The 17,095-nt window shown below is 33.4% G+C and overlaps 2 protein-coding genes across 11 annotated transcripts in view; one reads left to right on the top strand and one right to left on the bottom strand.

The window, feature by feature from the left end:
* The first annotated feature begins 1,546 nt into the window (after positions 1–1,546).
* LOC120414360 (protein arginine methyltransferase NDUFAF7 homolog, mitochondrial) lies at positions 1,547–2,924 on the top strand. The gene has a single exon (XM_039575522.2). It carries the CDS (start codon positions 1,599–1,601, stop codon positions 2,889–2,891), a length of 1,293 nt encoding a protein of 430 aa, XP_039431456.1. The 5' UTR covers positions 1,547–1,598; the 3' UTR covers positions 2,892–2,924.
* A 3,863-nt stretch (positions 2,925–6,787) lies between these two features.
* The window catches only part of LOC120414335 (uncharacterized protein CG43867), a 309,678-nt gene continuing 299,370 nt past the window's right edge, over positions 6,788–17,095 (bottom strand). For 6 of the 10 annotated variants that reach the window (XM_039575476.2, XM_039575477.2, XM_039575478.2 and 3 more), the window contains 6 exons: positions 15,686–15,781; positions 15,060–15,172; positions 11,876–12,254; positions 11,639–11,813; positions 7,322–7,958; positions 6,788–7,241 (listed from right to left, as the gene is read on the bottom strand). In XM_039575476.2, coding sequence (XP_039431410.1) covers positions 7,037–7,241; positions 7,322–7,958; positions 11,639–11,813; positions 11,876–12,254; positions 15,060–15,172; positions 15,686–15,781 — 1,605 coding nt within the window. In that variant the 3' untranslated portion in view covers positions 6,788–7,036. The remainder of the gene's footprint in view (positions 7,242–7,321; positions 7,959–11,638; positions 11,814–11,875; positions 12,255–15,059; positions 15,173–15,685; positions 15,782–17,095) is intronic. The other 4 variants (XM_039575480.2, XM_039575482.2, XM_039575481.2 and 1 more) reach the window with 1 other exon arrangement.

The raw sequence follows: 17,095 nt of genomic DNA, 5'->3' as shown, positions 1-17,095 counted from the left end.
TTCAAAACATTTTTAAACAAGCCCGAACATGCTAAATATGATTATCAATGCAGAAATATGCGTTTTAGATTGTTTTCAGTTGATTAGACTAATATTTTCATGGAAATTTTGAAGTTTTTTGGAAAATTTTGGGGGGCGACCTAAACTTTGAAAAATATTTGCAGCGGCCTTATGAGAATAGTTGAATTAAAAATATGGACGGATAAAATTAACAAAAGTTCCCAAATAAGTTTTAGTTTAGAGCAACACATTTCTCATGGTGAGATTAATTGGATAGTGATAAACATTAAGTAAATAAGATGATTTGTGAATAATTTGCTTTTATTTACCCTCCTGGATCAAACACTCGAAATTACTAATAATAATAATTAAAAAATGAGTTTTTTGCTGTAATTTTCCTTAGGGACCTACATAGGGAAATGAAATGTTCTGGAAGAAATTTCAAACACCCAAAGTCATTCAAATTTAAGGTTGAAAAACTTGTAGTTTTTCTTTGCGCTGTCACTTTTCTTGTACCGAACAAGCACAAACATAACAAAAACTACCAGATTATTATCAACAACAGTTTTACAATGCTTGTGATTGTTATAAGTCTCGTTTTTTTGCCAAAATTATTTTAAATTGATTCCAACTTTGTTCTTACACGATCTTGTTGCTCGATTGGAACCCCGATTTGACAGTTTGATTGGAACCCTGAGAGTGACATTTCGCCCCTCCATATAGGCTCTCTAATTTTCCTAGGTGACCTAAATGATAATCTTTAACATAACGCCGATGCAAATATTTTTCTAAGTTTTTGTCCTCGGCTCTGGGTGTTCTGTGTTCTAAAAGGCATTTTACGCTAGTTCTGTTGTTTTGTTTTTTAAAAAAATATATGATTTGACAAAAACAAAAAAATATTTCTGCGGTACAAAAATTCAAAATCAGAAAAAATATTGCCCCCTGATTTTTCTGGGTTGAAATTTTTTTGTTTGTATTTGTACCAGCCTAACATTACGTGATTATTGTGGGTCTTTTTTAAAGATTCTTTTAGGTTTTTCAAACCATTTCTGGACACCCCGATAATGTTTGGGTAAAGCACTCAGGTTTGTTTCGTAGAGGAGTGTTATTTCATTCTAAAGTTTTTTTTTTGAAAAAGTCTTTAAAACAACATTTTTAATGTTTGCTTTTTGGGTGTTTTTGAAACTGCCTTGAGTCAGGGGTATTCAAAGCCAACCAAAAAGCAAAAAAAATAAAATGTTGTTTACAGGATTATAAGTCCATAAGTCGATCCACCATGCGTCTACATTCAGCACTAGCTATTTTCATGATTTTCTTAGAGAGAAGAGAGAGATCGATAGAGAGATTCTCTTAGATTATTTTCTTTCATTAAAATAATACTGAATTAGTGGCGTGTTGTTATCTCATCAACATCACTGGTGCAACATATTGTCGCAATGTCGCGCAACAACAGAAACGTTGCACAGTCTTGCTTCAAAAAAGCTGTTGCAACATTTACGATTTGTTTACCAACAATCAGTTTGACAGTTCTCGTTGTCAAATTTATCAACAACTGTGATGCAAGTGTTAAATGTTTAAGTTTTGTTGAATTTAAATTAATGATAATGAATCTACGGGCGTCGCGTGTAATTTTCAATCAAATAAGATGTTATTGCTACAAACCGGTGCGTCGCGTGTCACTGCCACCGGCCAGCAAGCTCGCACCAAAGGCGGCGGCCAGCGTCGACAACTTTTCCCTGCAGAATGAGTTCAAATCTCGCATCCTGGCAACGGGACCGATTCCGGTAGCGGCGTACATGAAGCAGGTGCTTACGAACCCCGCCGGTGGATACTACATGAACGAGGCCGATGTTTTCGGCAGTAAGGGAGACTTTGTCACGTCGCCGGAGATTGGCCAGATTTTCGGCGAATTGGTGGCCGCATGGTGTTTGAACGAGTGGACCAAGTTTGGACGTCCGGCGCCGTACCAGCTGATTGAGCTTGGACCGGGCAAGGGAACGATGATGCGGGACGTTCTGCGGGTCTTCAGGAGGCTTGGGGCCAGTGATGGGCTGTCGGTGCATTTGGTTGAGATGAGCGAGCATTTGAGTGAGGTTCAGGCGGAGTTGCTGTGTCGGAGTAGCGAGGAATGCGCCGATAAGGCTTACTATCGTGCTGGAGTTACGAGGGCGGGGACGAAGGTGTTTTGGTATCGGCATTTGGAGGACGTGCCGGCGGGATTCTCGATCGTGTTGGCGCATGAGTTCTTCGATGCGCTGCCGATTCACAAGTTTCAGAAGCAGGGCAACGTGTGGAAGGAGGTGCTCGTGGATGTTGACTCTGACAACAAGGACAAACTTCGCTTCGTGTTGTCCAAAGCGGAAACGCCGATGCTCAAGCTAGTATTGAACAACTACCCAGAGTTGGTAAAGGATCGCGACCATATTGAAATATCGCTCGATTCCGAATCGATCATTCGGCAGATTGCGCAGCGATTCAACGCGACCGGAGGATTCGCACTCGTGGTGGACTATGGCCACACGGGCGAAAAGGGAGACACGTTTCGAGCGTTTAAGAACCACAAACTGCACGACCCGCTGGAAGAACCGGGCAGCGCGGATTTAACCGCGGACGTGGACTTTTCGCTGCTGAATCGCTTCTGTGAAAATACTGGACAGATTTTCACCATGGGTCCGATCGATCAGGGTTCGTTCTTGGAAATGGCCGGGGCGAAGGATCGGTTGGAGGTTTTGCTGGCGAATGCAAAGAGTGAGGAAGAGAGGCACCGGTTGAGTGATGGGTACAATATGTTGACCGCACGGGATCAGATGGGCAGTCGGTTCAAGTTTTTCGCGCTGTTCCCGAAAGAGTTGGAGAGTTTCTTTAAAAGTCGTTCGCAAGCTGAGGGTTAGTTTGGAAAAGTTAGCTTTTAAATAAAAGTTGAATTACGATAAAACACATTCTTTTCAATAACTGTTATTATCACATACCATGAGAGCGATTCTCTAGAAGTCGGCTGACACAAAAAAGGGAAGTAAATATTAGAAAAGCAGAACATTTTGAACGAATTTTCTAATTGGTTCGGTGTCTCCGGCAAAGTGGTAGGTATTAATGAGGACTTTTCAGAAAAAAAAGTTGGTAAAAAAACGATACTTAATCCACCTTTAGGTGGTTGGTGCCTTCCTCACATTCATAAAGTGAATATTGCTTATTGCGAGATAAAATCACATTTCTCCATCGCTGTGAGTGACAGGAGATTATTGCCGCCTAACTACCGCAGTGTAAAAATCAGCAAGTTGAACTGAAATTCTGCGTTGATTTGGCTGTCAACTTGGTTTGTTTTGAATATTTTCCAAAAAGTCAGCTGAAAACTCAAGGCAACCTTTGACAACAGCCAAAAATTTGTACTGCGGTTGTCATGCGGCTGTCATGCGACCATTATCTTGCGGTCGTTTCACCGCGCGTGAACTCTAATTATTAACGCCCGCAATAATACACTACATAAACTCAAAAAAGTGTATAAATAACACTTCTAGAGTTTTTCTTAATAAAGTAAAAAAAAGTAAAACGTGTTAAGTTTTCGCGAAAAAACTGGATTTCCTCCTGATTTCTAGAACAAAGTACTGGATGTTGTACACTCAAAGTCAGAAGTATCCCTCAAAAGGGTACTTTCAATCCTCAAAAAGGATACTTTCTATCCTTTTTTAAAGTTCACCCGGCGTCACCCTTTTAAAAGGGTATGTCAAATTCAGTACATTTTCGATACCCTTTTAAAGGGTGATGTTGAGAAGGATTTGTTGCCGCCAGCAGTTTTGTGGTTATCAGCTAAAAGCTACAAACATTTATTAGCATGTTTTTTAAGTATAAATTAATGATCTAACAATCGGTTGTCCTGGTCCAACAATATCCCACCAAAATCGTCAAATTGCCAGATTGCGTTCCTTCATTTACTAGTTGTTTCCTTATGAACGGTACGCGCGAAAATAGCAAGCAAATTTAATAAAATAAAAGCGTTTGCTGCTGGTTTCCCTCTAATTCGTTCTGTCGCACAGAACAGCAACCGTCAAGAACATACAATTGTAAAGTAAATCACGGACAATAACCTCATACACACGAGGGGTGTTTTTCGCACATCTTCGCAAAGTGGAATCGGCGCTTCTCGTCGCAACAGGTGACGACGGGTGAACTTGAAAAAATGATACTTTTTACTTTGAGTGTATGCTTTCCTGAAAGAGCACACGATTTTGAACCAAACTGCATCAATAACTCAAAAGCGATGAAAATGCATATGGGACGGCCTAAAAAAAAAGCGTAATAAAAAAAAACACTCAAATACTTATAACGTTTGATAGGGTTGTCAGATTTTCAATGGTTTGGATTCTTTGGAAAGATATCTTGATCACCCATCTAAAGATAGGTTACATGGTAGATCCGGACAACTTTTTCATCAAAATATGTGAGTCCGGCCTCTAAAAAGTGTATAAATAACATTTAAGTGGTTATAACTTTTGACAGGGTTGTCAGATCTTCAATCTTTTGAACGCATTGGAAAGGTACCTTTCTAACAATATGCATGACGGGTTTTCTTACAAAAACCACCCTTTTTAAAATCTTCCGAAGTTTAGCTAAAATGATTTTTTTAGCAAAGCTTTTGAAGTACTTTTCTAAACTTCATAATATTAACTAGGGTCTTGTGGGACCCCAAGACGGATCGAATGAGACCAGAACGGTCCAAATCGGTTCAGCCAGTCCGGAGATAATCGAGTGCATTTTTTTCGGTGCACGGACTTACAGACATACACACGCACAGACATTTGTTCAGAATTTGATCCAGAGTCAATAAGTATACATGAAGGTTGGTCTACGAGGTCGAATAAAGAAGTTCATTTTTCGAGTGATTTTATAGCCTTTCCTCATTGAGGTGAGGAAGGCAAAAATAAAATTTCACAAAATTAATATTTTTTCGGTTTGAGGAGACAAAAACCGCAACTTTTGAGCTATAGAAAAGTATGGTAAAAAATTCCGCCGCCATGTTAGGACGCTGTAAATATTTTTTTCAAAGTTTATGTCGCTGCAGCATCCATTAGAACTTTTCAGCATTTATTTTGAAAAGGGTTACTATTCGATTCTGTTATTTTTTTTACAGAAAAGTTGGCTTTTCGCCGTTCAAGAATGACCGGAAAAATAAGTTGTTTCAAGACGTAATTGCAAAAAATAGAAGTTTAATCAACTGAAAACAACCTAAAATGCATTTTTCTGCAGTGATGGGGCTTGTTTAAAAAAGTTTTGATTTTTTTTTATAAAATTCCAATTTATCAACATCAAATTAGAGTTCAGCAACCCTTGATTAACCGACTCGGTCCTAACCAGGTTCCAGTAACGAAAAGGACCTAATAAAAATAATTTATGAAAAAAAACCCTTGATAACTCAAATTTGAGTGGTTAGCAAATGCATTTTATCAATATTTCGCCACCACCATTTTGGTCGCCATCTTAAACTATAAATTCCCAGATCAAAATAGTCATATTTAGGCTCCAATCCCAAAAGAGGACAAAAAAAAAATCGTGAATCGTGATTCGATTATCCGAAGATGAGCTTATTCGAAGTAAATTTTTTCCAAGGCCCTCGGATAAACGAGTTTGGACTGTAGCATAAGGTATGACTATGATGTATCAAAGGTTATGCTTTGAGTTCAGTTTTTAACAAATTCAATCTCATTTGGTTATTCTGATATCCAAATCTGTCCTGGGCATCAAATGACCGCGAATGAATGGTTAAAGCTTCCTGTAGGTTAAAAAATTGCAGTCATTTTCATTTTTATTGAAAAAATAAAAAAAATTGAAAAAAAAATGCTAGCGGTTTTGCCAGTTTGTTGGGACCGCTAGCATCTTTTTCGTTTCCTTTGCAGTTCGCACACTTGACACGCGACATGACTTGTGCCGCTAAATGCCAGATTCTTTGTTTTTGGACAAAGTTTATAGCAAGGAATATGATTTCTTTCATTCATTTCAAGAAAAACAATCTCTCTAAACAATTATCGATGTTTTATTCTCTCTCTCTATTCATCTTCAATTTCTTTGATTTGATTTCTGGTTATCGCTATCGACATGACCTCCGACGGTCTGGCATTCGTACTCGTACATTCACACTTGATTTTGTTTTCTTCTCCAATTTGGTTTCTTCTCACGCAGTAGGAGTAGGCGATTATACAGATTTTTCAATTTTTTCGAGAATTTGACAAAAAAAACCAATACACACACGCATCTTCTCTACTCACAATGTGACACAATGGAAAGTAAAAAAAAAAAAATGAAAACGAGTTTTTTTTTGTTGTTACGATTATATGGCGACTGTTGCGTTTCTTTGTTTTGTTTTTCTGCTCTAATCGATTATAGCGCGCGACTAAACGATTGTGTATATATTTTTGTTTTTGTTCCGGTTTCGGTTGCAGCAATAAAATAGCGTATGTGTGGCTCTAATATAGATTAGTTAACGTTTTGGTTTTGCTCGATTACACTGGTATTCGTTTTGCTGGTTTGTGGTATAGTTTTATTGTTGTTTAAATATAGTTTTTGCATAAAAATCACATTGGTTTTCTAAAAATTTCCCTCGCTTCTCTCCGCGGTATAATGTTTCCTGTTTCATTCACTTTTTTGTCAGTACCTACTGTTTTTTTTTAGTCTGAGTTAACACATACATTTTACGCACAAAACACGTTCAAACTGTCGTTTATTTTACTTATTCTTCTAGGAAGAAGAGAGTTTTTGTTTTCTGTTAGTTTTGGTAAGAGCTTCTCTAGTATTTACATTAGGGGAAAAAGAGTACGAATGAAATTAAGCTTAAAGTCTAAATTAGAGCACTCAAAAGTTGCATCGTCCTAAATCGATCGAGATTTGACTTAGCGTTTGCACTGACAAATTACGCTTAACTTATTCGTTAAATTGTATTTACACAACAAAAAAGAAAAGAAACGTTAGTTTGGTAGCATTCACTTAGAATTAGAAAAGAAATAATATCAAACTTTCGAGAAATGAGTCAACACAATAAAACAAAAAACTAACGCCGCTGGTGGTCCGGCGTGCTCTTCAGGATGTCCGGCTGGCCGTGCGAGCTGAGCGTGTGGCTGACGTGGGAGTTGAGCGTGTGCGAGTGGGACGTGAGCGTGTTGTGGGCGTGCGTGTTGATCGTGTTGGCATGCGACGACGAGTTGAGCGTGTTGTGGGCCGGCGTTCCGGTGCACGAGCCCGGCATGGCGCGCGATCTACCGAACGAGACAAAAAAAAAGAAGCGGTTATGAGTTATGTGATGGCTTGCCGATGAGCGACTCTCTAGACTGATTACCTAATACTTCGATGGCTTCCGTTCCGCGTGAGCGTGTTCATCTGGGGCGTCCCCGGCAGGGTGTGACCCAGCGCGTTCATGTAGTCCGCAATCAGCAGCGTAATCTCCAATATCTTGGGCTTGCTCATCGCAAACAGCAGCTTCTGCTCGGGACTCCCGGCCAAAGTGTCCTCCGCACTAACAACCAGCATGAAATCGTCCTGACAGCCCCCGAACGTCATCACCGAGCTGTACGGATAGCGCGCGATCGAACCCATCGACGACAACTCCAGCACGCTCAGCGCATCCTCCGAAACGGCCAGCCACGCCATCGCCTGGTCGGAATGTCGCGGTTTCGCCTGGAACAGCGTAGCCCCAAAGAACGGCCACTTGCGGGCGCACGTCAAATAGATCCTCACACAATCCACCACGGAACGACCCTTCAGCAGGGACCACTTGCTCGCCAGCAGCTCCTGAAGCTCCTTCAGGCCGTCCGCCGTCAACGCATCCCGGTACCGATACGGGTAGAACTTGTCCAACGCCTGCAGCGAAACCGTCTTGGCCTTGTCCGCCGCAAAGTCACCCATGTCGATCTGCGCCATCAGCGAGGACAGCTCGAGGGCCAGGTCGCGGGACAGCGGGAAGCGTCCCTGGACAACTGAAATTAGAAAATTTCGTTAGTTAAAAATCTACTTTACTGCTGTAATTATTCTTAATTTATGTAACTTTAAAAAATTTAGATTTTTTTTTGTAATTTTTGCAATTTATGTTATGTAAACTTTTTTTTTTTTTTTTTTTTAAACTTTTGCAAATTTACAAAAAATTTGCGATTTTTGTAATTTTGTTATTTGAGGTTTCTTTTGTATTTTTTGGTAATTTTATGATGATTTGTAATTATGTACTTATAATTTTTGGTATTTTATTTATTTTTTTATAACTTTTGTTTTTTTTTTAATCTTTGAAATTTTTGGTAATTTTTGTATTTTATTTTAATATTTTTTGGAGAATTTTGTAAATATCTGCAATAAAAAAAAAAAATTCTGTAATTTTTTTTTGTTTTTAGTTTTGTCATTTTTTGTGATTGTGTGTAGTTCTTTGTTATTTTTTATATCTTGATAATTTTTGGAGCGGCCGTGGCTGACTGGTTACGGCGTTCGCTTTGTAAGCGAATGGTTCTGGGTTCGATTCCCATCTGCTCCCAACGAGAAAGTTAAGTACGCAGAATTTGAAATGATGAATATGAACGAAAAAACAAAGTCGCTCGAGGCGGGGTTCGATCCCCCGTCCTTTGGGTTGGTAAGCAAAAATGCTAACCACTAGGCCATGACGACTTGGTAACTTGGACTGGAATTAGGAATACTGTTGCAGAGAGCGAGTTGTGGCGCTATAACCACGGCAAATAGGGGGATGGCGTCGCTATTTTTAGACCACGTTTTCCACTTTTGCTCATCGAAACCGACTACTTTATCGACCTAATTTTGCTGGGCGAGCTAGGACGCCGTCTATTTTTAGACGATGACTCAGCACTTTTACACTCTTGCGCTTAAAAAAACCAGGTGGCAGCACGATGTAACGCCACGTCCCTATAGAGTCTAGGGCATTCGTGGAAATACAATGTCCCATCCCAGAGGGTCCCGGAGTACCAAAACCTTCTTAGCATGGTGCTCCCAACGAATACAACCAAATCTCGGAGCGTATGGTGGTGTGTCCCCACGCTTCTTCCTCCCCTGTCGATTCAGAATTGTGTTGTTGTTCGAACACTCAGTGCTCAAACTCAACCCAATTACGAATCATCTCTGCGATACGGCTTTACGCAGTAGGCCTGGCCGCTTTAACGCTTGTGATGTTTCAATGCATTCTAATGCAATGGCGCACTGCAAATGTTAATAAATGACAAGAAGAGTGCTAGGCGTCATCTTACCTAAGGCACTCTCCAGGATCCCTTCGAAAGATTGGCTGCGCTAGGGTCTAATTAGATTAGATTAGATTAGATTTTTTATATCTTGATAATTTTGATAATTTTGATAATTTTGAAAATTTTGATAATTTTGATAATTTTGATAATTTTGATAATTTTGATAATTTTGATAATTTTGATAATTTTGATAATTTTGATAATTTTGATAACTTTGATAATTTTGATAATTTTGATAATTTTGATAATTTTGATAATTCTGATAATTCTGATAATTTTGATAATTTTGATAATTTTGATAATTTTGATAATTTTGATAATTTTGATAATTTTGATAATTTTGATAATTTTGATAATTTTGATAATTTTGATAATTTTGATAATTTTGATAATTTTGATAATTTTGATAATTTTGATAATTTTGATAATTTTGATAATTTTGATAATTTTGATAATTTTGATAATTTTGATAATTTTGATAATTTTGATAATTTTGATAATTTTGATAATTTTGATAATTTTGATAATTTTGATAATTTTGATAATTTTGATAATTTTGATAATTTTGATAATTTTGATAATTTTGATAATTTTGATAATTTTGATAATTTTGATAATTTTGATAATTTTGATAATTTTGATAATTTTGATAATTTTGATAATTTTGATAATTTTGATAATTTTGATAATTTTGATAATTTTGATAATGTTGATAATTTTGATAATTTTGATAATTTTGATAATTTTGATAATTTTGATAATTTTGATAATTTTGATAATTTTGATAATTTTGATAATTTTGATAATTTTGATAATTTTGATAATTTTGATAATTTTGATAATTTTGATAATTTTGATAATGTTGATAATTTTGATAATTTTGATAATTTTGATAATTTTGATAATTTTGATAATTTTGATAATTTTGATAATTTTGATAATTTTGATAATTTTGATAATTTTGATAATTTTGATAATTTTGATAATTTTGATAATTTTGATAATTTTGATAATTTTGATAATTTTGATAATTTTGGTAATTTTGATAATTTTGATAATTTTGATAATTTTGATAATTTTGATAATTTTGATAATTTTGATAATTTTGATAATTTTGATAATTTTGATAATTTTAATAATTTTGATAATTTTGATAATTTTGATAATTTTGATAATTTTGATGATTTGCGATCACACTGGCATCGTTTTGTAATTTTTGTTCTTCAAATTTTTCAGATATTTTTATAATTTTTCTGTTTTATTTTTCTGTAATTTTGTTGTTGATATTTTTGAATTTTGTGTCATTTTTCTGGATTTTTACTGTAATTTTCTGTAACTAACTTAATTTTTCACTATTTTTCCTGTTTTTTGTAACATTTTGTAATTTTCTGTATTTTTTAAATTTTTGTTTTTTTTTAATTCTTATTTTTTCTGTTATTTCTGTTTTTAAAAAATGTTTTTTTTTGTAATTTTTGTATATTTTTTCTGTAATTTTGTTGTTATTTTTGGGAGCTTTTTCTGTAATTTCCTGTAATTTTTCTGTAGCTTTTCTGTATTTTTCTGTATTTTTTGTTGTTTTTCTGTAATTTTTCTGCAATTCTTCTGTAATTTTTCTAGTTTGGCAGGGTTGCAAATTTTTCAAAGTTTTGAAAAGCGTGAAAAAAGTTTTAAAAAATTTATGGACTTTATTTTTAGGTTGTAAAATGAACTTTGCAATGGAAAAGGACTTTACACAAATTTTGATATCGTGCACCGTTTTCAAGAAATATCCTCTTAAATATTGTTTTTTTCGATAATAACGTTTTTGCCTTTAAAAGTCATAACCAAGCTTGACCATCTCTGAAAATATATTTTTCTAAAAGAACAGAAAATTTTCTATGGGGTTGCTTTCAAGATATTGAAGATTGGACCGATGGTTGCTAAGATACAACCTTCGAAAAACAATCACCCAAAAACAAAACGAGGTTTTCTCCACATCATGAAAATAGTGTTGAATTTTCAAGTTATTTAGCAAATAAGCTTAGGATTTCTTATGTGAAAAAAACTTAAGTATCGTTTAATTTCCCGAGCTTCAGAATACAAATATTTTCCAAATTTTCAAATCAACTCTGATGTTTGAAAAGGCCCAAAAAAAAACAAAATTGCCAAAATTCTAAAATTGCTAAAATTTATAAAATTGTCAAATTGCTTAAATTGCTGAAAATCTGCGGAATAAAACAAAACTTGTTAAACAAAAGAGTTATTCATTTTATTTGTAATCATTTGTAGTTTTTAAAGCCCGAAAATCGGAAGCAATTTCTTTTACACAAAAATTTGAAATTTCATTGCACACACCCTTTTTAAATTGTATTAATTTTTTGGGTCTTACGATATTTTTTTACTTTTGGCGAAATGTCCTGCATCCACACTCATCCCTCTCTTACCTTGCTGATTAATCTGATAGCACAGCAGCAGCCGCTCCTTCTCCGTCTCCAGCTTGGCCGCGTGCTTCCAGTACAGCCGGTTCTTGTACGTCAGCTGGATGACGCGTGAGTTTTCAAATTTGCCCGAACCCTTCTCGCGCAGTGCCGTCTCCCACTTGGAAATGACGTCACAGAGCTGCAACAAAAAATGCAAATTTTTAGTAAAGACTCAAACCCCCTTCAAACCGACTCTCTCACCTTCGCCTGCGGGTCCAGGTAGTGCTCCAGGTCCTTCTCGATCGGATCGTCACTAAACAGCGTAAACCCGTTCGTCCCGTCCCGACAGCCAATCTCCTGCGCCAGCGTCGAGTGAAACTCCTCGATCGTCGAAGACCCATCGAAGGACACCACCTGGTAGGTCGAATTCATCATGTGCACCGGAATGGCGTGCGGCAGCGAGTGATGGTACGGATTCTTGAGCAGAATCGACAGCACCTCCATCCGGGAGGGTTTCGTTTCGCGGCCACCGTTTTGCATGGTGCGCTCCAGTGCCCGCTCGCAGTAGGCCGCGTACTTGCCGCACTCGGTCTTGGAGTCGGCGTTCCGCGACAGGTGCAGCTTGAGGTACCACAGGAGGCTGTGAAATGGGAATCAAAAATTGATTTGAAGATTTGATAAAATTGATTTTGTAGACTGGTTAAAATATTATGAATTGTGAGCTGAATTTTATGAATTTCATAAATGGCTTTTGTTACTTTTTTTGTTTTTTATTTTTTTTTTGATGAATTTTATGAAATAAACTGTTTTTATGAATCTTATGAATTTAACGAATGTTACGAATATTTTAAAATAAATTATCCAATTTAGCTATTTCCGCAATTTTAGCAATTTTCGAAATATTTGCAATTTTAGCAATTTTAGCAATTGTAACAATTTAAACTTTTTTATCAATTTTATCCAATTTAGCATTTTTTGCAATTTTATCAATTTAATCAATTTTAGCAATTTTAGCAATTTCATCAATTTTAGCAATTTTAGCAATTTAAGCAAATTTAGCAAATTTAGCAAATTTAGCAAATTTAGCAATTTTAGCAAATTTAGCAATTTAAGCAAATTTAGCAAATTTAGCAAATTTAGCAATTTTAGAAATTTTACCAATTTTGCAATTTTATCAATTCTAGCAATTCTAGCAATTTTAGCAATTTCATCAATTTGATCAATTTTAGCAATTTTAGCAATTTTAGCAACTTTAGCAATTTCAGCAATTTTAGCAATTTAAGCAGTTTTAGCAATTTTATCAATTTTTGCAATTTTACCAATTTTAGCAATTTTAGCATTTTTAACAATTTAAACTTTTTTATCAATTTTATCCAATTTAGCATTTTTTGCAATTTTATCAATTTTATCAATTTTAGCAATTTTAGCAATTTCATCAATTTTAGCAATTTTAGCAATTTTAGCAAATTTAGCAAATTTAGCAAATTTAGCAATTTTAGCAAATTTAGCAATTTAAGCAAATTTAGCAAATTTAGCAAATTTAGCAATTTTAGAAATTTTACCAATTTTGCAATTTTATCAATTCTAGCAATTTCATCAATTTGATCAATTTTAGCAATTTTAGCAATTTTAGCAACTTTAGCAATTTCAGCAATTTTAGCAGTTTTAGCAATTTTATCAATTTAAGAAATTGTACCAATTTTAGCAATTTTAGCAATTTTATCAATTTTATCAATTTTATCAATTTTATCAATTTTATCAATTTTATCAATTTTATCAATTTTATCAATTTTATCAATTTTATCAATTTTATCAATTTTATCAATTTTATCAATTTTATCAATTTTATCAATTTTATCAATTTTATCAATTTTATCAATTTTATCAATTTTATCAATTTTATCAATTTTATCAATTTTATCAATTTTATCAATTTTATCAATTTTATCAATTTTAATCAATTTTATCAATTTTATCAATTTTATCAATTTTATCAATTTTATCAATTTTATCAATTTTATCAATTTTATCAATTTTATCAATTTTATCAATTTTATCAATTTTATCAATTTTATCAATTTTATCAATTTTATCAATTTTATCAATTTTATCAATTTTATCAATTTTATCAATTTTATCAATTTTATCAATTTTATCAATTTTATCAATTTTATCAATTTTATCAATTTTATCAATTTTATCAATTTTATCAATGTTATCAATTTTATCAATTTTATCAATTTTATCAATGTTATCAATTTTATCAATTTTATCAATTTTATCAATTTTATCAATTTTATCAATTTTATCAATTTTATCAATTTTATCAATTTTATCAATTTTATCAATTTTATCAATTTTATCATTTTTTCAATTTTATCAATTTTATCAATTTTATCAATTTTATCAATTTTATCAATTTTATCAATTTTATCAATTTTATCAATTTTATCAATTTTATCAATTTTATCAATTTTATCAATTTTATCAATTTTATCAATTTTATCAATTTTATCAATTTTATCAATTTTATCAATTTTATCAATTTTATCAATTTTATCAATTTTATCAATTTTATCAATTTAATCCATTTTATAAATTTTATAAATTTTATCAATTTTATCAATTTTATCAATTTTATAAATTTTATCAATTTTATCAATTTTATCAATTTTATCAATTTTATCAATTTTATCAATTTTATCAATTTAATTAAATTTATGAAATTTATGAAACATTTGAAATTTATGAAATTTATGAAATTTATGAAATTTATGAAATTTATGAAATTTATGAAATTTATGAAATTTATGAAATTTATGAAATTTATGAAATTTATGAAATTTATGAAATTTATGAAATGTATGAAATTTATGAAATTTATGAAATTTATGAAATTTATGAAATTTATGAAATTTATGAAATTTATGAAATTTATGAAATTTATTAAATTTATGAAATTTATGATGAATTTTTATAAATTTTAATAAATATTAATGTTTTTTATGATTTTATATAATTTTTTATGAATTTTAAAGAATTTTTATGATTTTTTTTATGAATTTATTAAATTTTTTTATGTTTGACTTTTTGTAAATTTTTATGAATATTTATGAATTTTTATGATCTTTAGGATTTTTTTATAAATTTATATATATTTTTTTGTGAATTTTCAGTAATTTTAAAAAAAATATGATTTTTTTTATTTTTATGAATTTTTATAAATTTTAATAAATTAATTAAATTAATGATTTTTTTTAAATTTATGAAATGTATAATATTTTATTATTTTATTATCATTTTATAAATTTTGTAGAGTTCTACATTTTTTGAATTTCTTGAGATTCGCGAGAGATTTCGTTTATCGTATTAGTTTAGTTTAGTTTGCCAGTAAAATACATGAAATTTCGAGATAATTCCCACACTGAAATAAAAATCCACTTACCGACTATTCTTTGGCACAAACAGCGACACGGCTAGCGACAGCAGCTGCCAGCCCTGGATGAAGGTGTAGGCGGGCGGGTTCGACTTGCAGTCGATGGGCGGAACCGTAGGAGCCTATGATTTTTGATTTTTTTTTGTTTGGAAAGATTTCGGACAAGAATCGAATAGCGAATACATTGATTAGTTTGGAAAGGATCACTTCAATACGGTTGGCTACTTTGATAAATAGGAGAAGATAAACTCAAACAATAGAGAGGTGGTCGTGATTTTATTTGTTTTTTTTTTTCGACAAAACGGGTGAAAAGCGAATCAAATGTTGGTGGTTAGTTTCAAATCGTGTTTTTTTTATATCCCAACGAAAATACCAATTCTTGTTAATGTTAGACAACACTACTTGTACTTTTTCTGTGGGTTAGTTGTTAAATTTTAAGCTACAATCAAAGGGCGTGTGTGGGTGTGAATGTCGGAAAAAATGGGAAATTTTGTTAGCAGCGGTTGCCGGAACGCAAACAAGTTCAACCAAATTGGAAATCAGGAGGAAAAACGGAAAAAACCTTGTGAAATTAAAGGTAGAGAAGAAAAACAATAGATAAACGAAAGATGAATAAAATAAGAAAACCATCCTACCTGAATGGAAGTTGGGGAGCTCCCATTCGCTTGGGTGGAATTGCCTTGTTGCGTATCGCAAGTGAATAAACTCTGCGTTGCACAAAGTAGCAATTGCTATTGTGTTTGATTTGTTTTGTTTGATGGTTGGTTTTGAGATGTATTTTGTTTAAATAGGCGGTTATTAGAAAGAGAAAGAGAAACGTCGAAATTTATACTGGTTAATGAAATTGCTAGTTTTTGAATTCACTTTTTTGTGGTTGTATATTTAATTTTCTAGACTATTGCAGATATGTTTAGATCTATAATTTGAGCGTGTGAATTGAGTTACACTTTTTTTTCTATTCAAAAAATACTAGATTGATGGGCTATTTGGTGATCATTTTCTGTCATGAAAGTATGGAAAGTTTAAATAGACGGCTGAACACGGCATCTACAACTAAATAGAAAACAACTAAGAGAACGACGATTAAATAATTTCAATAAAAATTAAGTGTCGAATAATCATGCTGATTTTTTTTCCGAAGTCTAAACAATTAAAAGCTGACGACAGCTAATTCGTTCCGGCTAGACGGGGTCACTTAAAATAGAATCGCGCTCGAAATTACGACTTGTGTCGATTGATTTAGACTTAGATGCACACGTAGAGAGCGAGAGTGAGTGAAGTAGAAAGAGAGTTCAAACATAGTGGGCCGTTAGAATCATTCGCGTCGCAGTTTACTTGATTTTAACGTGTCGTTTTATGCGAGTGCAAGTTGATGTTTTGACAGTTCTCTGGCGGCTTCGGGTTTTAATTTTATTTCAAACTTAAAGTCACTGAATCATTTGAGAATGTAACTTAAAATAAATAAATAAAAACAGTGAAACTAAAATTATTAAGCAGAGAAAGCACATTTAAGAGAGAAGGTGAAAAAGAGACAGGTTTTACAGTTTTAAGGGTGCACCGAATGTCTAATGGTGAGATGTTAGCATGCAAGTACGCTGTTGTAAGGTTTTCTCCTTCTACTTGCAGAATTAGGAAAAAACTTCTCTCCGACAGAATCGCATACTCGTACTTTTAACGTTAACTCTCTCTCCTTCTTTGTTATGTGATTCGCTCGCTCTCGCGAAAGTAGAAAAGAGAGGAGAATAAAAAAAATGCGAGAATGACGTTTTGTCGAAGAGAGCATTTCTCTTCAAGCAAAATTTTGACAGTTCTGCAAGTACGCGGCAAAACCATTTAGTTAGACCTTTTTTTCAGATATCTTGTTAAACCTTTCGGACACCTACTCGTGTACAGATGGTTCGATTAGCACTCTTGAGAAAGAGCTTCGGACGTTAGGAGGGGAATCGCTACAAGTTTTTTTTACGCTGAAATTTCTTGCAGCATTTGCAAACCAAAAGAGAAACAAGTTGAGGTCTTTGGGATGGAGATCGATTTTGTGGGGTAAA

This window comes from Culex pipiens, chromosome 3 (genome assembly GCF_016801865.2).
Source record: "Culex pipiens pallens isolate TS chromosome 3, TS_CPP_V2, whole genome shotgun sequence".
NCBI lineage: Eukaryota > Metazoa > Arthropoda > Insecta > Diptera > Culicidae > Culex > Culex pipiens.
The sequence above is the reverse complement of the archived record's forward strand: the minus strand, read 5'-3'. Positions and strand labels throughout refer to the sequence as shown.

What these genes read in the sequence shown, in the direction of transcription:
- LOC120414360 (XM_039575522.2), top strand. Translation starts at nt 1,599, where the DNA reads ATGATAATGAATCTACGGGCGTCGCGTGTAATTTTCAATCAAATAAGA.